General features: G+C 43.8%; 1 protein-coding gene across 1 annotated transcript in view; it reads right to left on the bottom strand.

Moving 5' to 3' along the window:
• COL3A1 (collagen type III alpha 1 chain) overlaps positions 1-23,887 on the bottom strand; it is a 97,536-nt gene that overhangs the window by 64,666 nt on the left and 8,983 nt on the right. Inside the window, exon 2 of the mRNA XM_083467460.1 lies at positions 314-522. Coding sequence (XP_083323586.1) covers positions 314-522 — 209 coding nt within the window. The remainder of the gene's footprint in view (positions 1-313; positions 523-23,887) is intronic.

The raw sequence follows: 23,887 nt of genomic DNA, 5'->3' as shown, positions 1-23,887 counted from the left end.
CTCCTCCCACCATGACATACTTAAATCTCTTCCATAGGGTTGTGGGAGGCTGGGAGAAGAGGGGAAGAACATTCCATTCTGCAAGCAGAAATCCTGCGCTCATGGAACATTTTCCTTAGTACTGTGTGGAATCCGACTCAATAGGACTAATAGTGCACACCTATTCATGTCTTAAGGAAGTCCTGCTGAATTCAGTGGAACTTTACTCCCATGGAAGTGTGCATAGGTTTGCAGCCTAAACCATTTTAAATTTAGGCACATCAAGGCTTAGCTGAGGCTGGATTCAGGGTGGTAGGTTTATACAAGGTCTTACAGGTGGCATCGTTGGTGAAGGGCACTTTGCGCAGCATTCTCCAAACGGAATCTCCGGATTCTCGCAGTCTAAATCCATTTCTTCGTCGCAGACGATGTCATCACACAGAACAGCTCCCGAGTCACACACGCAGATTTGGCATGGTTCTGGTTTCCAAACATCCCTGTCAGCGTACACTTGGCCAAGGTGTGTACATGCTCCTAAGACGACTGGGGAGAAAAACGTGGAGGAGAGAAATAATAAACATTAAGTGTTGGGTGCACATCAGTAAAACACAAATGGAAGAAATAGCAAACAGCTTTGGCAGATCATTGCTATTTGATCATTGGTAGAGTTTAAAATGGCAGTTGTGATTCCATGATCTAGCATTTGAAGAGCAGAGGTGGTCACTAGAGATCAACTATTTAATAGAATCATAGAATCATAGAATCATAGAATCATAGAATCATAGAATCATAGAATCATAGAATCATAGAGTTGGAAGAGACCACAAGGGCCATCGAGTCCAACCCCCTGCCAAGCAGGAAACACCATCAGAGCACTCCTGACATATGGTTGTCAAGCCTCTGCTTAAAGACCTCCAAAGTAGGAGACTCCACCACACTCCTTGGCAGCAAATTCCACTGTCGAACAGCTCTTACTGTCAGGAAGTTCTTCCTAATGTTTAGGTGGAATCTTCTTTCTTGTAGTTTGGCTCCATTGCTCCGTGTCCACTTCTCTGGAGCAGCAGAAAACAACCTTTCTCCCTCCTCTATGTGACATCCTTTTATATATTTGAACATGGCTATCATATCACCCCTTAACCTCCTCTTCTCCAGGCAGGAGAGGAAACAACGTGAGATTTGGGGTTTTGTCTAGGGTCTTTTCCCACACAGAGAGAACGGTGAACACTTTCACAAAGAATTCTACACTACACGCTAAGAGACAAATGTGAAAGGTTTGATGACAAGCAACTAGGAAGGGTGACAGATGGACACCTACAATTCTTTTTTAAAAACTAGATTTTAACAAAACTAGATTCCATTGTGAACACATGTACAAATTGGGGGGGAGAACATTGCTGGACATAAAGTTCTACAGTACATAAAGTGAAATGTTTTTGATAATTTCTGCTTATAATAGCATGAAATCGTAAGCTTGATGTCAGAACCAAGAAAAAAGCACACCAAGAACTCAGGCCAATGTAAGTTTCAATAGTGGGAGTGGTCCCTACCCGCAAATCAATTTCTGAGTTCTTGGTGTGCTTTTTTCTTGGTGTATTTAATAACAAGAACTCCAACTTATTTAACATTGATGTCAGAACCAGGCACCCTTGAGCAGTCTCTAGTGTTGCTCCAGGGCATTGTGGGAAATAAAAATGGCAGCTCATAACTGCTGCCCAGTTCAACTCATGACTGGGGTTCAGGGCCACTGATTTAGAAGGGGCCATACTCAAAGGCTACCTCAAAACAGAAGCTGGTCATGACTGCAGACTATGTTTCACTGTATGTATGTACCATAGTAGCATGGTAGTAGTGGCATGACAAGCAATCTTTTGAAATCAAAGATTATCAGTAGAATTTGCTGACATTTTTTCTAGTTTGTTCAATGTCAACAGCAATCTCTCTTGTTAATATCTCAAAGCAATGAGTGTCATTAGTTGTTTAGAGGGGGGAGGGAATCCCACTTCTCTCAATATGAGAATAATGCATAATAATAATAATAATAATAATAATAATAATAATAATACCCCACCCATCTGGCTGGGTTTCCCCAGCCACTCTGGGTGGCTTCCAACAGAAAATTAAAAACACTTATTTGTGCATATTTTAAATCTTAGCTCAATTACATGAAAATACAATGCATAAATTGTTAATGCCAGCACAAAAAGATGTTCAGTTTGGTTATCATTTGCCCTGGTGGGAAATGATGTGTATCTTCACGTTACACATTTCAGAAGATTTAACTTTACAAACAAAAACTCTGATGAATGATACATAGTTACATACACATACTTCCCAACAACATTTCCCTCATGAACATAAACACATTATCATATATTAAATTTTGCTACTGCAATCGGTTTATAGACATTGGCCTATGAAGCTCTATATAGCCTAGGACCCAAGTATCTGAACAACCACTTTCCTTACCACCAACCAGCCTGTATCTGAAGATGTGGGCCAGTTCTACTCAAGGAGGAGGGATCTGCGTTGGCACAGAATCCCTCAGCAGTCCAGACTCCAATGTTGTTATTTACTCTCACAACATAGGAGTACAGTTCATTTAAAATAGTTCTCCTCCCTCAAGCATCTATGGCCTCTGCATCTCCATCAATCTTTTTCATGTTATGTCTGATCCAACCATGTGTGCTCACTTCGTTGGTATTTCAGCTTTGGTCAGACATGACACTCTGCGTTTGCCAGGTGGCTCGATCCATTGACCAGGTTGTGCATGTACAATAGGCTACTGCTATCCAACTTTTAAGGAACTTGCTCATATAGTATAAACTTGGGAATCAGAGGAATGAGGAAATAGTAGAACTCTTTATTTGTTTCCATTCACAAAATAGAATCCAGAATCCCAGAACTGTTTTATCAGTCACAGGATATCTGGGTAGCTATGGAGCTTCAGAAGGATTCCTAAGGATACTAAAGATTTGCTTCCCTGTCACCTTAATTTACTGGCACATGGTAAAGATTCTGTCATAATTATCTTTTAAGTGACAGTTTCAGGATAATGTTTTCCTCCAGGTAGCTGCTGCTGGGAAAACGTAGCAAGGATTAGATGGTTACTCTGCTTAACAGATGTTCCTGTATCAAAAATACAGAAGTGAGACCTGCAACAAATGTTGTAGATGGAGTGTTGCTGTTTGAGATTCCTGCCATTCCACTCCAGAATTCCATTTTTGCCCCTCAGCAGTCAGCATTCTGGGGCCAGTGAGCATGCTCAGTCTTCACTGAGCTGTTTTGGGGAACAGCAAAAATAGAGGGATACACACACACACACACACACACACACACACACACACACACACACAGTGGTACCTCTAGTTATGAACTTAATTTGTTCCGGAGGTCCGTTCTTAACCTGAAACTGTTCTTAACTAGAGGTGTGCTTTCGCTAATGGGGCCTCCTGCTGCCGGCACATAATTTCCGTTCTCATCCTGGGGCAAAGTTCTCAACTCGATCTAACTCTTCCAGGTTACTGGAGTTTGTAACCTGAAGCTTTTGTAAGGTACCGCTGTATAAGGTAAAGGGACCCCTGACCATTAGGTCCAGTCGTGGCCGACTCTGGTCATCTCGCTTTATTGGCCGAGAGAGCTGGCGTACAGCTTCCGGGTCATGTGGCCAGCATGACTAAGCCGCTTCTGGCGAACCAGAGCAGCACAAGCAAATGCTGTTTACCTTCCCGCTGGAGCAGTACCTATTTATCTACTTGCACTTTGACGTGCTTTCGAACTGCTAGGTTGGCAGGAGCAGGGACCGAGCAATGGGAGCTCACCCCGTCGCGGGGATTCGAACCGCCGCCCTTCTGATCGGCAAGCCCTAGGTTCTGCAGTTTAACCCACAGCGCCACCCGCGTCCCTTAAGGTACCGCTGTATACACACACGGAAATCTGGTAAAACATGAATTCGGGCTCATATGCATGTATGGATGAAGGTTCCAACATTATCATTCTTTTATTCTTATTTGTACTGTTATGACCCCAGCAATCATCTGCAAATCTGGAAAAACTTTGGCTATAGCCCTTGAATCCAAGCATTCCCCAGCGAATTTTCCCATGCATGACAGCAGTCGTAAAAGGCAGAAATGAAACAAGCTAAACGTGAATGTTCAGAAATAAAATGCATTGATTCCTGAAATAGGAGGGGGGAAAGGACTATCAAAGCTCGCTGAAGAGTTATATTCATTAAACAAAATCATTTCTTTAAGCCTGATGAATATAAAAAGATTACTTGAAATCTATGCATTGTGTTTCGTTTATAATGTTAGCAGCATTAAACAAAAGGTCGTATATGCTTCCCGTTGCAATGCATCTTGTGGCCTTTCAAACTAACCACACCATTTTATGACAATCCCTGCAGGGAACAAGAGGCTTTCCTTCCTGTCAAAGTTCCCAGTACAGTTCAAGACTCAGTGTTATGCAGTAGACAGAACAATGGACAAGTTGGAGCTGGTAGGTCTCTGGAACAAATCTCAGCCCAACATGAATTTAAGTGGACAAGTGCATGGATTGCATTCTGGCTTCCCTCCCTCCAGCTGGTGGCACATGGGTGTTATGTACTGAGTTGAATAGGATCCAAAATGCAGCAGTCTGATTGGTCCTAGAACAATAGGATTCAGAATGCAGCAGTCCGATTGGTCCTAGAACAATGCAGCAGTCTGATTGGTCCGCAGGAGCCACCCAATCCAGCTCCAGGTGGAAGTGAATCCACAACCTGATTGGCCTACAGGAGAATCCTGGAATTAGCCAATCACGTGGGGCCCATTGTGTAAATAATGTATATAAAGCAAACATTCTGAGGGAACTTCCATTCCTCCTCACCACTATGAGCTGAATAAAGAGCATGAAATCCACTCTCGACTCCGAGTATATTTCAGTGGGGGAGGCAGCTTTTGTCAACTCCTCTTCCCCCATTCAGTCCCCAGTACCACCTCTCACACTGTTCTGGAAAGTTGGAGGGTGCCCCCCAGAACAATGTGGGAGGGGTACTGGGGCACTGATGGAGGAACGGTGGTGCGGAGGGAGTGGTCCGCCTGCGGCACTACTATTCCGGTAGGGTTCCATTGCGGTGCCCCCCCCGGACACGCGCTGTGGACCCCCACGGGCACTGGGCACCACGCCCCCACAGACAGCGCACCACGCCTCCAGAGCGCGTGCCACAGCCCTGCGGGTGGTGTGTCACACCCTCGCGGGCAGCGTACCATGCCCCTGGGATGCGCACCACGCCCCCCAGGTGCACATCACGTCCCTGGGGGGTGACAGACACTCCCCTGCCTGCTCTCTGCCCCCGGTAGTGGAGCATGCAGCTTGGCCACTGTACTGGGGTTGTAGTGGCAGGAGAGACTCAGCAAAAGTTGCCACTCCCCTTGGTCACTCCACTGTATCAAAAGCTTTCTATGGACTAAGGAAGCCATTCCATCTATGGAAAGCGAAGCAATGAAACCCAATAATTCCATTTCGTTACCTCCATTTCCCCTAAGCAAACGGGAATGAAATGATGGTGGTGGTGAGAGAAGGACTGTTAGGAGAATGCATATGAACTATTTTAAGCCCGAGGCACACATAACTGGGGGAAAAAATCCTATGGAACCCCAGTTTTTGGGCCCCGCCCCCAAAGTGCCCCCAAGTTACTGCCAGATTAAAACTAATAAAAATGCCATTTTACTAAGGAGATTAAAGCAAATGCATTTTAATCCTATAGGCACTGATTGGGAGTAAGTGACCCTGAAGACAATGGGTCTTAGAAGTAAATGGAGATGCGGAGAATTGCATTGTAAATTATTGGAATAGTGAGAGAAGGAGCATAAAATGGCTTTGCTGTCTCATTATGTCCCAAAGAGCTATTACCGGTATCTTCAGCAAAAAATAATGGGGAAACTATGGAACTACCTTGCCTGCAATAAATTGCTAGAATAAGAAGGCATCAGATTTAGAAAAGTGGCTGTTTCTGCCAACGGAAGCCATTAAAAAGAACACGATTTTAAATAAAAATGCTATTATTGAACAGGAAATTGTCTCTTCGACTCTTTGATGAATGGTCTAATCTAGGAACATTGTCATTCTCTTCATATACAGTAGGTGGCACAATTGCCCTGACAGAAGGCAATGCTACCCAAACATCTGGTTATAATGACTTTCAGCCTTCTCTCTAACTTTCTGGATATTGCTAGATCAGTTAAGAACTAAACTGGAAGTGCCGCACTACAAATCTCTGTGGCTTTTGGCAGGATGAATGTATTGAATACATTTTTCCAGGAGAACCTTCCATCTGGGTTGATTTGCCAGTTCACAAAACCCCTGCTAGGGTAAGATGCAGCTCTCTGTGTCAGCTCACGATGACATAATGCCCTGCACATTGGCTATGAAGATTTCCTTTTTTAAAAAAAAAATTAAAAAGTGAAAAACACTCTGCAAAACTGCCAGCGCTGGCAAAGAGTATGTAGACATAATGGGAAGTTGATACTACAGGTTGAAATGTCTGTTTCCAGACTTGGGGCTAAAAGAACAAATTCACTGATTGGGCAGACTTTTGGCGCAGTTGTAGTTGAGGCTATGAGGATTTTTTTATGGCTTCCAATTTACCCCGCAGCGGGGGTACCACCTGCCTTTACATTTAGGTGACAGCAAGCCTACAGGTAGCCATTGTGATGCCCTCACTATGTTGCTGAACTCCAGCGTTCATCATCAGCACCACTCAGTGTGGCCAATGAGCAGGGTTGATGGAAACTGGAGACCAAAAACTTCAGAAGAGTATCGTGTTGGCTACTCCTGCTCTAATAAATGACTACATGCCATGATCAAGAGGGAAGAGAGATTCTGTCAGGAGACAAGGCAACCTACCGCCAGTGGAGTAATAAGCAAAGAAATTTCACAAATGTAGGATTGGGACCCTGCAAACTTTCCTGATCGCACAAGGACTTCCTTTTGCATTGTGGCCGGATTGCTAATCCAGAAAACATGGCGTGGGGGCAGTGATTTTTAACCTTGGGGCCTCAGATGTTGTTGGAGTAGCAACTCCCACCATCCCTGATCATTGGCTAATCTGTCTGGGGATGATGGGAGTTGTAGTCCAACAACATCTGGGAACCCAAGATTGAGGAACAGTTAGCCAATTGCTTATCCCTGTGAATTTCATGTCGCTCCCATGGTTATTGTGATTCAGAATGTAATGAGCAGATGGGGAAGGAGGGTGGGGATAAATGTTGGTTGCAATCCAAGATACTGGCCACGATCCAAAACAGAGTTTGCCATATTTAAGTCTATTTATTCCAGTGCACTGTACACGGGGGTTTGGCCCTTAAGACTTTATAAAACACAAAAGCTTGTTTTCAACATACAATGCATCATTCGTTAGAGTTGTATACAAGTTTACTTTTTGAGTAATTATTGAGATGGCTTGCCAGAAATTGTTTATATAAATTACAAGTTGTTAGACATCTGGAAAACATTTCACAGAAACAGATTTTTTTTCCTTCCAGTATTGGAAAATTTATGTAGCAGATTAAAACTGCATTTTCCTAAACGTTCACATCTTAATATTGGCTATTGCTATCAATGTGTTTGCTTTCCTTGAGTTGAAGCAAGGAGAAATCAAAACAGAGGGAAACCTTCCTGCCCAACAAGAGAGTTTTGAAACAGTGCCAACATTTCCATGTATACCACTAAAGAAACAGAACGGGCTGATATAATGAGGAAGGGGCCAAAATGGTGATTGCTTTTTTCAAAAGCCATGTTTCATTTCACCATTTAGTGCAGAAAAAAAAAATGTATCAGGCACCACAACATTTAGCAAGTTTGAGAAGGAAAAGGTATTGCTGTAACATAGCAGTTAAGCAAGGCCAATGGGAATTGGGCTATTGTGTCATTAAGGCTGTAATCCTAAACAAGCTTATCTGGGAATAAACCTCACAAAAGGAGGTATCTATAGGACTGCACTGTAAAAAAATGGTTGCATTTTCCCTTTCCTCCAAGAACCTTTGGATGGCATACTTGGGGTTGGTCCATTTCTTCCTTCCAACTCGGTGAAGTAGATTAGGTTGAGAGATGACTGGTCTAAGGTCATCAAATGAGCTTCATGACTGAAATTTGATTCTGGGTCTCCTCAGTCTATTTTGCTAGCTCGGGCAAAGGATGAGATGGCACCCCTGCCCATTCCACTTACATAAGCTGACTTCAGTACTGATGATGGGGTAGCAACCTCCATACTGCACATACTGTATCGATCAAGGAGGAGAAACCTGATTGGTTTCCTGCCAGTTGATTCTCCATTCAAAATTGGGGGACATGGGTTGTCTAAACCACTGAGCCTCTTGGGCTTGCCAATCAGAAGGTCAGTGGTTCAAATTAACTCAGCGGGGTGAGCTCCCGTTGCTCTGTCCCAGCTTCTGCCAACCTAGCAGTTTGAAAGCACACCAGCACAAATAGATAAACAGGTACCACTGCGGCAGGAAGGTAAACAGAGTTTCTGTGTGCTCTGGTGTCCCGTTGTGCCAGAAGTGGTTTAGTCATGCTGGCCACATGACCCTGAAATCTGTCTGTGGACAAACACCGGCTTCCTCGGCCTGAAAGCAAGATAAGCGACGCACCCCATAGTTACCTTTGACTGGACTTAACCGTCCAGGGGTCCGTTACCTTTACCTTTACCATTCAAAATTAGGCCCCTCCCTTCTGCTTTCAACCCTGCAGTGGAAATTATGTGGGTGCTGAGAAACCATCTGGAGTGGGGTGGGGTGATTTTGAAGAAAAGAGGTCCTACAGGGAAATGAGTAAGTATCTCCTCCTCTTCCTACCCACCAGTTTTATGCTCAAGACTGCCATGTCCGGCAGCTGCTTCTAGTTTAACTAGTCAGGGTTGATGGAAAATTACACAGAACTTTTCATATGCCGTGTGCGTCAATATAATGGGTTTCACTGCACCTATGGGAGAATGGCTAAAGGAATGGTGGTTTCTTTCTCTGTTTCAGAGCAAAGGATAAAACACCTGATATTGCATTAGTCAGAACAATCACTGTTCCCTAGCTTGTAGTTAATGAGTGAGAACAAGTGCTGTATATCAGTTCAAAAGAAAGCAGTAGGTACTGTGGCTAATGTCTTTCAGTGAAATCCTAAGTGGGGGGGGGTATGTGAAAAGGCAGTTTTTCTGCTACATCTAAAGCCCTGGCTCGTACATCCTGGCCAGGTGGCAGATGTGGCTTCTTGACTTATTTGGGAATAAGTTTCCAGATAAACATTGACTTCCTTCCTCTCCCCTCCCCTGCACATATATTCTCTTTATTTATCTTCCCTTTACCTCTCCAGGATCCTTGGCCTCCTTCCTGTCCTGTCCCAGCTTAGACTGCCCCACCTCAGGGCCTACTTTGGGCTACTGTTGGTAAAGGAACCACCAACAGTAGCTCATCACCCAGGGAGCTATTTACAGGCATTGTGGCAAACATGCCCACTGCCGATGAAGCGGTCCTGCACCAGGGGTGCCAGGCTGCTGCCAGCGACTCCCATGGCCGGTTGCCCAAGAATGTACAAAGACAAGGAAATGTTTCTTACCGTCCGCTTTTTATTCAGTATTTACAGAGAGAGGCTATAGAACCCAGTCTCTTAGATAATGGCGCTGTCCCGAGTGAATCTCCACCCCCCTCCGTCTCTCCTACTTCCTCATTCGTCATCATCATCACCTCCTCTATGGGTGCCCTCTGTCTTTGAGCTCTTTGCTCTCCTACTTTTAAGGCTTGCTGGGTTCTGGGAGATGGGGGGGGGGCTTGGCATGCTTTTAAAGACACCGTGTCTGTCAGCTGTCAACCCCCCCCGGTGCATCCTTCTCTCCCATTATTTCCCAACTTTCCCCCTCATCAGCCTCTGAGCTGTGACCTTCCTCAACTCCCTGTTGTAATTCTAAACTGTCTTAGTCTTCCTCCTCCCAGTCCCAGGCACCTTCACTCCTTCTGAACTGCCACCAGCCAGTGGATCTTCAGGTTAGGATTGTTCTGTTATGTGGGGTTGGAGTGCCAGTGATGGAGATCTCCCTGGAGGTCAGCAAGGATGTTTCTTGTGCTAATTGTTGTCAGTTGAGTTTGTTTTCCTAACCTATTGGGCACAGCTTAGCTTGCTTACTTGGGTCACCTATAGACATTTGAGGCTATTGGTGTCTTCCTCTTTGTTTAGGGTGAAGGGAGGAGATAATGAAACGCTCACACCCACAGACACCATGTGTACCCTGAAAAGGATTTGTGCTGCCTCTGCCATTAATAGGCAGGTTATGTATATAATACATACATGCATATTCTAGGATGCACATGTGGTCATGTGTGTGAGTCAGTGAATGGAGAAGGGTGACGTTTGCATGACGTGTGAAGAGGCAAATGGAGATTTGCATGCATGTGAAGGGGCGATGGGCACAGAAATGGGATTTACAAACAGCAACACAAAACCTGTCCATGAATTTGGGTAGATTCCCACCTGCACCTTGAAAGACATTTGATGGGGAGAATCGGAACAATATCCCTTTTCATTTACCCAGCACAAATGAAGGCGATCAAAATCTGTTTTCCCTTGGAGTGAGGTGCCAAAGAATCCGGTGCCTGTTATTATGGCAATGTTTACAAGAAAAGTTAAGATGTTCATTCCATACCAAGAATCGTAATACAAGCAAAGCATAGTCTCAAAATGAACTCATTGGATCGCTGAGCCAAACTGCAGAGTGTTTTCAGTTTGGGGCAATTAGATAAGTGCTGAGTGCGGGCGAGTGGAAAAAATGTGCTCATAAGACTTATAATTAGATGTGAATATAACACAAGAGCATGCATGAAAGGAGTCTTTTTGTCCTTCTGTGGATTATTCTAGTCTTTATACTCATGTGGGGTGTTTCCCCCTTGCAAAGACATAGGCAGAAGAATATTTTAACAAAGCTAGAATGTGGAGAGAATTCTGCAGGCTTTTCAGCCTGATCCAGCAATAGCTTAGGGTGAGGTCTTGGATATGACCTCACTAAAATCACTAGAATCCCTAATTTCTTCCCCATTATAACAGCTCCCTCATTCGCCCAAGTGGAGAGCAAAAAGAGACATGCCCAAGGCAGTGTCATACCCATCAAATGCCCTGGAAAAAACGGGGGGGGGGGGGACCACACAGGGCATCCTATTTTTTCTTGCAAGAGGACAGTGGCCTCTCGTGTGATCTCAGGCTGTACTTTTGGGAGGCATGGTGCCACAAAATGCATGTTTTGGAACACTGTGTCTGAAAAAAATCCTGTTTGGGGGCAGACTCGAGATCTCGCATGGGTCCTGCGCAGGGCCGGATTTAGGTTTGATGAGACCCTAAGCTACTGAAGTAATGGGGTCCTTTATATGTCCAGCTGTCCTTTGTCAACAACAAATTGTCGCTGTTTTTGTGTGTTTTGAATACAGTGGTACCTCGGGTTAAGTACTTAATTCGTACTGGAGGCCTGTTCTTAACCTGAAACTGTTCTTAACCTGAAACACCACTTTAGCTAATGGGGCCTCCTGCTGCTGCCATGCCACCGGAGCACGATTTCTGTTCTCATCCTGAAGCAAAGTTCTTAACCTGAAGCACTATTTTTGAGTTAGCGGAGTCTGTAACCTGAAGCATATGTAACCTGAAGCGTATGTAACCCGAGGTACCACTGGATATGCTATATGGTAATTTATGGCCCTAGTAGGTATCTAAAGCCATTTGCACATAACAAAATATGTATTTTATCAAAGTAATTGTTGAACTGAAATACAATTAAGAAGAAGTATATTAATAGTGAAATACAATTAAGGAGAAGTATATTTTGGGGGCCCCCTGCAAGAGAGTGGGGCCCTAAGCTATAGCTTGTTTAGCTTATACATAAATCCAGCTTGCACAGTAGTGCAGACCTGAAAGATGGTGCCATAGATTTGGGCCGCGTTGTGTTGGAAGGTATGGAGTGTGTGCTCAGCTTTTCCCCACAGCTGAAGTGACTAGGTGAGCTAACTTGCATTAGAGCCACAAATACAATGTAGGGTTCACCTGGGGCTCTGTGTGGGGAAATGCCCTTTGCAGAACCAGTAGTACCGGGGCGCTACAGAACAGTAATAACAAGATGCACCACCCAAGCTGCTCCCATTGAACCAATGTTAACTGGGAGAATATAATACAAGCTTTTAAGTTCCTTTCCAGAGCAGCCTTGGCGAAACTGGTGCCCTCCATATATTTTGGACTACACCACCCATCTGCCTCAGTCAACATGGCTGCACTGGTTAGGGATGATGGGCTTTGTAGCCCAAAGCATCAAAGGGCACCAGGTTGGAAACTGCTGCTGCAAAGAGTTGAAATTAGAGAACTATTGTTGGCCATGGTGTTGCTGCCTGTTTTTTTTTCTGGTCACTATAGCATCTGAGCAAACAGGTCTCAAAGGCTTTTGCATAGCACCAGTGGCGTAGCGTGGGTTGTCAGCACCCGGGGCATGGCAAGTAATTTGCGCCCCCTAACCCGTGGATTTGCGCCCCCTAACCTATGGATTTGCGCCCCCTAACCCTAACCCCCAGATATTGCGCCCGGTGCGGCCGGGCCCCCCTGCACCCCCCACGCTACGCCACTGCATAGCACTTAAGAACAACAGCACCTGGCTAACCAGAATAGGGAGCTGAAAGAAACAGATCATAATTGAACTCTCTTTAAAACAACCACTTGCTTGCAGCTGAAAAATACCATGTCTACCGTAGAGCTGGGATTCCTACTCTGATGTAATAAATATTTTTGTTTGCAGCAAATAATTTCATCGGTGAGCCTGCTGGAGCAACTGCAGAGATTTCCCAATAATCTTGCAATGGTCATTTGCAGTGATTTCTAACTCATTTTGCCCTAGAGATAATTATGGAATCTGTTTATGTCATGCATAATTTTCTTTTCCTTACCCCTTCCTCCTCTTTCAATAAATGGTGCATCAATGGGAAAAATCCATTTTATAACCTGTATTTATGATGCAGCAGGAATGCCTCACAGCCGTCAGTTGCTATGATTAGGTAATCCTTATGTAAGAAAAACAAACCCTATATACATAATTATTGACTTGCAGTGCTGTGTCTCTTAATTGTTCCATTGCACCAGGACACTATGTGTATGAATATCTATATGGAGTGGGATGGGGGAAAAAAAGGATTCACAAGCAAACACGTCCCAAATCCCAACACCTACACAATGCATGGAGTTTTGGATTCATGCCTCAAAACATTTTCTCACTACTCCCTACACCACTCCTCCGGGGCTTATATGCCAAGAAGAGTAAAAAATACAATGTTCTCTTTTTGTACAGATGCACACAATCATGTGTAACGCCTCTGGTATTATTTGAGGGAACAGTCAGCACTTAAATTCATCCAGATGTTTTAGAGAATTCTCCCTCCCTCGCTCCCCCAATGGATTATTGCTTTAGTTTATAATAAATAGCATAATTAGTGAAGTAAAAAATCACAAATGGTGGCATGATAATGATTATTACCATATTATGCATTTAATCTACTGTATACTGAATTTTAAACTGTGTATTTGGCAGCTTAAATAGCCTGATTGAGGAGCAGATGCAACACCAAGCAAGAATTTATATCAACTAGTTTTGCTAGGGCGGGGCAGGGAGTTTGAGACTGTTGGTTCACTCTGGCCACATTACACTGTTCTTATGCCCTTCTTTGGCCTCTGGATTGGCACACACCAATCTCCCTCTAGTTGCTAACTCCTGTCTTAGGATACTGCTCTGCCATCACAACATCATGAAACACAATCTTATGCCTATACTGAAGATGTAAATATGTACAGTGGTGCCCCGCAAGACGGAAAACTCGCTAGACGAAAGAGTTTTTCTTTTTGGAGGTGCTTCGCAAAATGAATTTCCTATGGGCTTGCTTCACAAGACGACAATGTCTTACGAGTTCCTGCTGGTTTTTTTTTCCTCCCCCCCCTTTTCTAAGCCGCTAAGCCGCTTATCAGCTGATCCGATCAGCAGATAAGCCGCTAAAGGCCTCTAAAAGCCGCTAATAGCGCTAATAGCGCTAATAGCGCTAATCCGCTAATCCGTCAATGGGCTTGCTTCGCAAGACAAAAAAACCGCTAGACGAAGAGAATCACAGAACGGATTCTTTTCGTCTTGTGAGGCACCACTGTAAATGTTTGGGACCACTTCCATTCTTTAGTGGCAAAGAAATTTCCAAAACTTCAACAAAGGTCCCTATTGGAGGATACGGGGCAAAGTGAAAGTAATGTATCATTTAATCAGATTTATCATTTGTCTCTTCAGTTGGTTCACTTGATCATCAGCTGCTTGATTTTGGATCAACACATACTAGCTGGGTTGCTTTCTTTCACTGGCTGTATTAGTAGATCCATCAACTAAAACTAGCTTTTTTAAAATAAAAAAATGCTATCTGAAGAAGTGTACTTGCACATGAAAGCTCATACCAATAACAAACTTAGTTGGTCTCTAAGGTGCTACTGGAAGGATTTTTTCCCCTTTTGTTTCGACTACTGCAGACCAACACAGTTACCTACCTACCTGTAGCTAGCTTTTTTAAATTAATGGATATGAGCAATTTTGATTGGTGGGATTGCAAATTGAAGACATGCTATTTTTCTTTCTTTCTCATGCTCATGGTGCACCACTGCAATGAGAAATGAGAAGAAAATGTGCAAAATGACATTTCCTTGGGCAAGAAATGTTAGATTGGATTAAATTGTACATAATTTTCTCTTTGCCCAATGTCCTCAGACCTTGGTTGATGTCTTTGAAACCGGCCAATTTATTGAAACAGAACTGACTGATTCATAATAACAAGAAGTGACAACTACAAATATAATGCCCAAATACCAAGAGAATCACTGCATCCTGCTATGTTTACATGACATCAGAATATGGACTTAATCCAGGCATCCCCAACCTGTGGCCCTTCAGATGTTTTGGCCTACAACTCCCATGATCCCTAGCTAACAGGACCAGTGGTCAGGGATGATGGGAATTGTAGTCCAAAACATCTGGAGGGCTGAAGGTTGGGGATGCCTGACTTAATCCATGAGCTTGTTTCTTCACCAATGCCCATAGCTAGCTGGATGGTGATTCATGGCCACCAGAATTTATCCCATTTTGCCTGTATTGATACCCAATTAAGACGTTTCTAAAACTTTATTTTGCTAGGACTTTGGGACATAAGCATTGTTTTTACTGCTGCCTGTTTTACCATGTTATTATCTTGACTCTATAGTACATTTTGTTGTTATTTTACATGAGGCTTTTCTTCCTACATGCATTGTCTCTGATCCCCAAGCTGCAAAAGTTGACATGACTGCCCATACAAGAAAAGCTTGTGTTGTACAGTGCGCAGGTTGAAATTCAGATACATGTGTTCAACAAGGCTCCTTTGCCATGCGCCTCAGCACTTGATTTATGATTTAGACTGAACATGAGTGACATCAATTTTCTACTAGGTTGCTCACAAAATTATGTTCCCCCTCTCCATCTCTCATCTCCTGAATTCCCCAGTTCCAGGCCAGTGAAGGCAAATTAAGCAATTAGCACTTACAAAAAGTTGGACAGGGATGGATTTCATGCTGCTGGTGACACTATAAGGAATGCATTGTTTCTTTTGTGTGAAAGGAAGATGAGCATAAGGAGGAGCTCCTACTCATCATCAACACCAATGAAGAGGCCCTTAGACTTCTCTCAGGTATACTTGCATCAGCAGATGGGAGTACCTTCTCTTCCATTCCATGGTGATTTGCATTCTGGCTGAAGACCAGAAATAGGTTGAGGATAGACAGAAGATACATGGTGATTTAGTGAGGTAAGCAAGGAACAGACCAATGGCAGGCTTGCTAAGCAGGCTGTGGGAAAGGTAGTGTGTGTGTGTGTGTGTGTGTGTGTGTGTGTGTGTGTGTGAGAGAGAGAGAGAGAGAGAGAGAGAGAGATTGAGAGATCAGGCCTAACAAGCTGCATGGCTTGTAATGAGATGCCCAGCATAATGTAGGTAAGCAGCATCAAGGTGATGAGGACCCATGCTGCAGAGGCATTTATGTGACTAAGACCACATGGGCTGAGTTGATCATGTGGTACTTTGTGGGGAGTCTTAGAAAATGGGTCAACACATCAGAAGGTTCAGTGACTCTTATGGGACCACTGGCTTTCAAAAGCAGTAGCTGCCCAATATGAGGAAATTCAACAACTATAAAAAGATGAATCAGCCAGCAAAAATCAATGGCTATTCCTCAGAGTGAGAAACAGCTGAGTCTACCATTCTCCCCAGCACTGCTTTAGCACCTCAAGTAAAATTCATGTATTAATGGGATGTTGCAAATGCATCAGCCCTGTTCAGACATGGTGCCTCCAGGCAGGGCTATGTTTCCTGGCTCCACCCCAACATTTGCATATTGAGTAGGAGGGGCAGAAGAGGAATGTGCTTCTCAGCTGAACACACTGAGACTCCTCCACACAATGAGGAGCATCAATCATGCAGTGTGAAGGATTGTGCATGTGTTTCAGCAGGACACAAGAAGATTAACCCTCAAGATCTTCCTGGTTAACTACAAAAGTCTGAGCCTATAGCCAGTAGGAATGGGGACCTTCAGGTTAGATTGTGTAGTTCTGCTCCCACCACCATATACTTCCAGAGAAGTTCTAAACAGGGCAAGTAGGTTAGATGCTATTCATGTTGTATCCCAGGAATCTACTGAATAAAAACGCAGCCTGGTTTTTTTTTTAATTGGCATCTTAAATGGGCTCTAATCCAGAGATGTCTTGCATTTAACAAATGCATTGCAACAAATTCAAACACCACTGATTTTGGTGGGACTGAAGAGTGATTAACTTCCTCTAAAACCAATGGCTTTGGAGAAAGCCATTGAAGAATGAAAGTACCTCTTTCAGTTCTCACAGCTCTTTACGGGAAGTTATTGTTGGTATCATAAAGATGTATGTGGAAAGGATGGCTGTGTTGAAGCAGGTTCTACTCTGACCTACATACAACTTTTTCTGTGTTTAAACTATGGCCAAAAGTCTGGGTTGATGGGAGGTACAGCTCAGCAACATTTGGAGGAGAATTGGTTAACTATTCCACATTTTGGGGTAGTCTAGGGACCTCTCTGTGATCAGAAGCTCGCTGGTATGTGAGTTCGCCCACTTCAAATGTTGCAACAATCATGTAGGTCAGATGCTGAGCATGCTGCCATGAAGCCATTTCCCTCCACATGCTTGTGAGATACACAAAAGGGCAGTCTCCAATTCGAGGAGACCTGAGAATCCGAAACAGCAATCATTTTCTTTGACTGGGACGTTCCCAGAACAAATGGTTTGTACACTGCAACTGAAGACACCATTCTTAAATTAATTTACCCGTAATTAAGTCCTGATGGAATCAAGTAAACATTCTCATGCATGTATGAATTTAGAAATTACAACACGACGATCATGTTTGGCTTCTTGCATCAAGAAGATTATAACATGTGCTTCCAATCGCTGAACATCATTGTTAATTTGCCCAAAAACTGTCTCAGAGTAATTGGTCTGTTCCCACAGTGAAGTCTAGTTAAAGCAGTCACAATTTGGGTTAAGGAAACTCTCTGGGGTGGGGTCGCAGGGAGAAGCATGTGAGCTTCGCCCCCTTACAGTTTTCAGAGTTGGAGGGTAGCATTTTGAAGCAAGGAGCCTCCTTCACTTGTGAAGGGTACCAGCATGTTTGAGTATCATGGGAAAATGTGGAATCTAAAATGTGGTGGGTGGGGGAGCTGAATGAGTAAAGTAGGACCCTGATTTTGGGTCATCTGCCAAGGAAAATGTGATTGGGGTGGTGGTGGTGGACCTTTCAGGCTCATCCCCATGGCTCACCTCAGATATTTCTTTAACACAGGTAACAAATGCCTGAAGATGGCTAGAATGCTGATTTATTTCCACATTTGTACCATCTTGCCATTCTGGACCACGGTCAATTATATCTTTGGGATAGCTATTTTAGAAAGGTTGCCATCAGTCTCTACATTAGATTAGAGTAACGGCTTGCCATTAGTCACCTTTGTGTGATAGAGATAAGCAACAAAGAAGTTGCCGGTAACCTATCACATAGAAGCAGCCTTGTAGACAATGAGAAAAACTACAGCACAGCCAGAGAAAAAAAAGAACGGAGGCACTTTTGATTTAAATGAGGCTTTACTGTACCCTGCCCTGAAATCATTGACAAATGCGATTTATAAATGTCTTCAGTCAGTCAATGAATTGCTGTTCGGTATAGCAATCCATTAGCCAAAAGGAATGAATAAATGCAGGCAGAGATATGCCCCCAAAGTTGAAACATACAAGTAAAAATGGGAGTGCTTAATCAACATTTCCCCAAAGGTATGATCTCTTTATTTGTTTTTGCATTCTACAAAAGGCCTTATATGTAACCACACCAGTGTTATGGATTACCTTGAAGAAAGCCTAGTCAAATGCCTTTCTTATGGACTACTTAGGAGTGATCAGGAATAATTAAAAAGGCAACACGTATTTTGGAATTCCGCATGGCAAGGTCTTCAAAAGAATGTGCATTAGCTCAAAATGTCCTTCCACCAGTGTCCCCACTCACCGGCTGATCTCCCAAACTCTGTGCGTTCCATGCAAAGTTCTGAAGATGAAAGCCTGCGTTCAGTATAATGCAGTTAGGCTCGCCCCCCAAACCAGGAACTCTATAGAGCAGAGGTTTTCAACCTTTTTGAGTCCACGGCTCCCTTGATCAACTACATTTTTTTATGCAACAACCCTGTGGGGCTCAGGAGCCCAGTTGTATCACCCCTTGCCTGCGGAGCTGCCAGCCTCTCACCCTTTTTTGAACACCCACCCTTGTGGAGTGTTCCCTCAGCCTCCTCTCCCCTCTCCTTTGGGAGTCCTCCAGGCAGCTGCAGCTGCTGCCCCTGGTCTCTGAACTGCCCCACCCCTGCCCCAAAGAGGAGCTTGTAGCCAGGGCTGCTGCAATAAACAGCTGTGCAAGCCTTTGGGAGGCAGAGATGCAAGAGGGCATCAGAGGAAGGAGGGAAGGAAAGAGGGACAGAGGCCAGTGTTGCCCATGGCATCCCTGACCACCATTCAAGTCACCCCAGGGTGCCATGGCACACTGGTTGAAAACCACAGCTGTAGAGGGCTGGCCCAAGGCATTCTGCTGCCTTCGGCAGTAATATGTACCACAAAGTACATGATCTCTCCCCCGCCATGCCCTGGCATTGCATGTACAGAAGTCAAGTGGACCTGGAAGCTTGCTTGAACCCTGGCAACACAGGAAAGCACCCTGCCCCACATGTGAGAACAGCAGACACCTAGTTTTGATCTCCAACAGAGAGGAATGGTTAGGGAACTCAGAAAGAAACAGCTAGGGGGTGAGGACTGTCACTCCCCTCCCAGCATTTGCTGCCTGAGGCAATTGCCTCATTCTGCCCAGTACAAGACTAGCCCTGGCCCTGTGCAACTAGATTCCCCGATCAAAGGGAGGATTCTGTCTATGTTCAGATGCAGGCAGTTAAAATCTCCTTGCGGACCTTCACACTCACTGTGTGAAGGTTGGGGGATAGCCTCTGGCTGGTGACAACTGGAAACAGGATGTTCTGGATTAGATGACTTTCGTCTGGTCCAGCAGACAGGCTCTGGTTTTTATGTTCTTAACCTGTGATGCATATTTCTCCTTTTTGAGGACCTGGAAACCCAAATATACTCAACTCAAAATATGAGCTGCTTCAAGTCTGAGTTTGCCAAATGGGTTTCCCGTTCAGCATGAGAAAGCATGGGAAAAAATCTCAAAAGTAGGGGAAATGATCTTCTCCTGCCAAGACGAAGAGCTACATCTTCCATGCAGTGAGCTTTTAAAGGACTTCTATGGAGATACCTTCCTTTCCTCCAGAGATGTCAAGGTTTTATATATTGCAGTGCATTTATATTTCAGATAGGAAAGAAATGCATTCCTGGTCTGTCTCAAACTGCAGCAATATTTCATCCATGGCAGAAGACTAATTCTGAGCTAATTTATAAGTGGCTTGGATGATTCCAAGGTTTATAAGTCAGTGGAGAATTTAGCTCAGGTAATTCATTTTGATGTACATTAAAGCGATCCAGCTCGCTATCTAAAATAAATGACTACAAAATAAAATGAAATTACAGGGAAGTTTTTTGTTATCGGGCACATCAACTAAAACATAACTCTTCATGTACATTACATTATGCGCTTTCTGCTGAAATATCTTTATGCATCTGTCCTGCTCTTCTAAGCTAAACATGCATGGCATTGGGAGATAGTTTTTCTTTATCCCAGACTGATACTTTAAAAATAAATAATGTATCAAACTGCTATAGTGGTACCTTAATATTTTTAAGATTGAGATAGTCTTAAACTATGTTGCAACCTGAACCTTTATCCTGTTTTTTTTCTTTCTCTTTTGAAGAACTACCAAATGGAGGCCATTTGAAAGGCTTCTGAGTCAAAACTTATTCTACAGTGATGCAGCTATGTCAGGGATGGGGAACAAGTTGGTTTGGGCCAGTCTTTGCCCACCAGGGTGCCCAGATTGACTCATGAGGTCATTTCACTCAAATCATAGCCACCTGTTTATCAGCTGACAAAAAATGAATGACAGAATCTGATGTGTGGAGTTCAGTTCTGCTGGGTTTCCCAGTGGTGAGCATGCCATCTCATCTCCCTAAGTCCACAGGCCATCTTTGACAGGTGATGAGATTGCTCAGCTATCAGACACTTAGTAAAGGTAAAGGGTAAAGGGACCCCTGACCATTAGGTCCAGTCGTGACCAACTCTGGGGTTGTGGCGCTCATCTCGCTTTATTGGCTGAGGGAGCCGGCATGCAGCTTCCGGGTCATGAGTACCCCCAAATTCTTCATCGGACTAGAACAGGGTTTCCCAAACTTGGGCCTCCAGCTGTTTTTGGAGTACAACTCCCACCATTCCTAGCTAGCAGGAGCAGTAGTCAGGGATAATGGGAACTGTAGTGCAAAAACAGCTGGAGGCCCAAGTTTGGGAAACACTGGACCAGATGGTTAAAAATGCAAAGGGGGGGGATGGGAAGAAAGTCATCCATGTCTTCCTCTGGTAAAATGGAGCATGGGAGGATGTAGCAGATATTCAAATGAGGCCCTTTCAAGTGCTTTGAGGGCTGCTGGGAAGGAGAAAACAAATAATGACTGGTCCAGTCCCCCCAACTATCTGTAACTACAACCAACTGCTATGCAGCTCAGCTTCCATCCTTAGGCACAACACACCAGTTCCTAGATGGGAAACAGGAATTATGAAAAACTAGGCACTCTTTATATAAACAGGGATGCAAATTAATTTGGGATTGCTTGCTTTCTCTTGATACCTGATCTCCACTTGCCATGGGAACCTGTGTGTTTCACCCAAGAAGGGAGGCTGGACTGATTAGCAGCTCAGAAACTCTCTTGTTCTGTGGCATAGCTGTGTCGTTCAGTGGTACAAAGATTTATACGCACAAAGGACTGCATGCATTGGAATTCCCTCTTCTGTAATAGGCACCTAGTTTGGAGTGAAGACTGTATTGATGACAGAACTGGAATGCACATGAGGCTGCCTACAACTCATTCTGTGAACTGTGAACCCATGAGAAATAGGAACAGAAGTTCATAGGGAACGAGCGTTCTCACAACAAAGACCCATCTCCCATCTTCACCACATTTAAAAAGCATTGAGAACCACTTTGAACAGTCATGGCTTCCCCCAATGAATTCTGGAAGGATTAAGGGTACTGGTAGTTGTTAGGAGGCCTCTATTCTCCTCACAGAGCTATAATTCCCAGACTAGTTTGACTCCTCTTCCCAAGGAACTCTGGGAATTGTAGCTCTCTACAATAAAAACAGATACATTTCTATACAGTGGTACCTCGGGTTAAGTACTTAATTCGTTCCAGAGGTCCGTTCTTAACCTGAAACTGTTCTTAACCTGAAGCACCACTTTAGCTAATGGGGCCTCCAGCTGCCGCCGTGCTGCCGTAGCACAATTTCTGTTCTCATCCTGAAGCAAAGTTCTTAACCTGAGGTAATATTTCTGGGTTAGCAGAGTCTGTAACCTGAAGCGTCTGTAACCTGAAGCGTATGTAACCCGAGGTACCACTGTACTAGTCTTTCCTCTTGCATGGCATCGCTTGGTAATTCTGGTGTTTGTTCAACCTATGGTATTTTTAAGTGATCGTTCTTTTGGGTCTTGATCACTAGGAAAATCATCATCATCATCTTGTTCTACTGACTCCCATTATTGGCAACACAGTTATGACTTGGTAAGGAAACAGGTTACATGGGTAGGGTTGCTATACATCAGGATTTTCCTGGACATATACAATATACACCAGTCAGCAGCAGTGTCCGGGCAGAAATCAGACAAACTTCTGGGAAAATCCAGACATATGGCAGCCCATGTCGGCAGCGTCGTTTTTACTGTATTTCCACAAAAATAGCTCAACACTGTTTGAAATATGGCAGCCCTATGTTTCAGTTGCATTGTGATGGGAGATAGGAGGAATATACCGTATTTTTTGCTCTATAAGACTCACTCCCCCCCCCCCTAAAAAGTAAGGGGAAATGTGTGTGCGTCTTATGGAGCGAATGCAGGCTGCACAGCTATCCCAGAAGCCAGAACAGCAAGAGGGATTACTGCTTTCAGTGCGCAGCGATCCCTCTTGCTGTTCTGGCTTCTGAGATTCAGAATATTTTTTTCCTTGCTTTCCTCCTCCAAAAACTAGGTGCGTCTTATGGTCCGGTGCGTCTTATAGAGCGAAAAATACGGTAATTTGTACTCAGCCTTCTGATTCGGAAACTACTCAAATGTTCAAAGGTGGGGGAGGGGGGGTCCAGCCCTCCAAGAACCAAGCTGCATAAAAGGATGCGCTTGAGGCCGTGTATTTGAATTTCCATCAAAGCCTCTCTCCATTCAGAATGCTAGATTAGTTTGGTGGCTTGCAGCTTGCGCAGGCCTGTGCTGTCAACCCTCTGGGCACAAACCATTTTGTACAACGGTTGCTAGCAAAATAAACATTAAGTCGTAGTACCTGAAGAATACGTTATCAAAGGGGTGTAACAATTCAGCTGAATGATAAGAGGTAAGTTTTGGAACATGATTCCTTGCTCTGCCCACCTCCCCCAAGCTGACAGGCATTCATGTATATATTTTATGTAACTAAGCAGAGAAGAAGCAGGCATGTCTAAAGCACTCTGCATTTTCTTTCTTATTCGCTTACATTTTTTTTTTAAAAGATACTTTAAAAAATAATGCAGTGCTCATTCAACATGAAATCTTGGAAAATGGAAGTGGTTTGTTAGCTAATAGGAAAGGAATCTCTTTTGCTGTGTTTCATGAAACACAGCCAAGAAAACCCAGTGGTTGAAGCACTCCCAAACTAAATCTACAAAATGACTGTTATTTGAAGGGTTATATCATGTTTTCCATTGTCATCTTGACATGAAACAGTTTCCAAACTTTGGAAATCGGACCCAGCTGACTGGTGTTAGGAGTATAAAATAAAAAAGAGTACATGTAGTTTTTCATGCAACAGGGAGAATTATGACTGGCAAAGAATTGCCCCTGTTGTATGTCTTTGTTATCTAGGGGCTTTGATGGGGGAGGCATAACATTAAAAGATGGATGTGCACATATCTACAATGATTTGGAATTATTGTGGAACCACTATTCTTAAGAAAAAATGGATATGTTACTTTCAGCAGTAGATTTGAACCAGGAGATAGGGAAGTAGATTTCATGATGCCATGCCCTCAATCACTGAGAAGTGCAACATATGCAAGGTCACCAAAAAGTGAAGTTTAGGGAAATTTAGTAAAAAAGAAAAGTTGATCCAGTTCATAGACTAGCTGAAATGTTGT

The sequence above is a fragment of the Podarcis liolepis genome, assembly GCF_965112155.1.
Source record: "Podarcis liolepis genome assembly, chromosome: 1".
NCBI classification, from domain to species: Eukaryota; Metazoa; Chordata; class Lepidosauria; order Squamata; family Lacertidae; genus Podarcis; species Podarcis liolepis.
The sequence above is the reverse complement of the archived record's forward strand: the minus strand, read 5'-3'. Positions and strand labels throughout refer to the sequence as shown.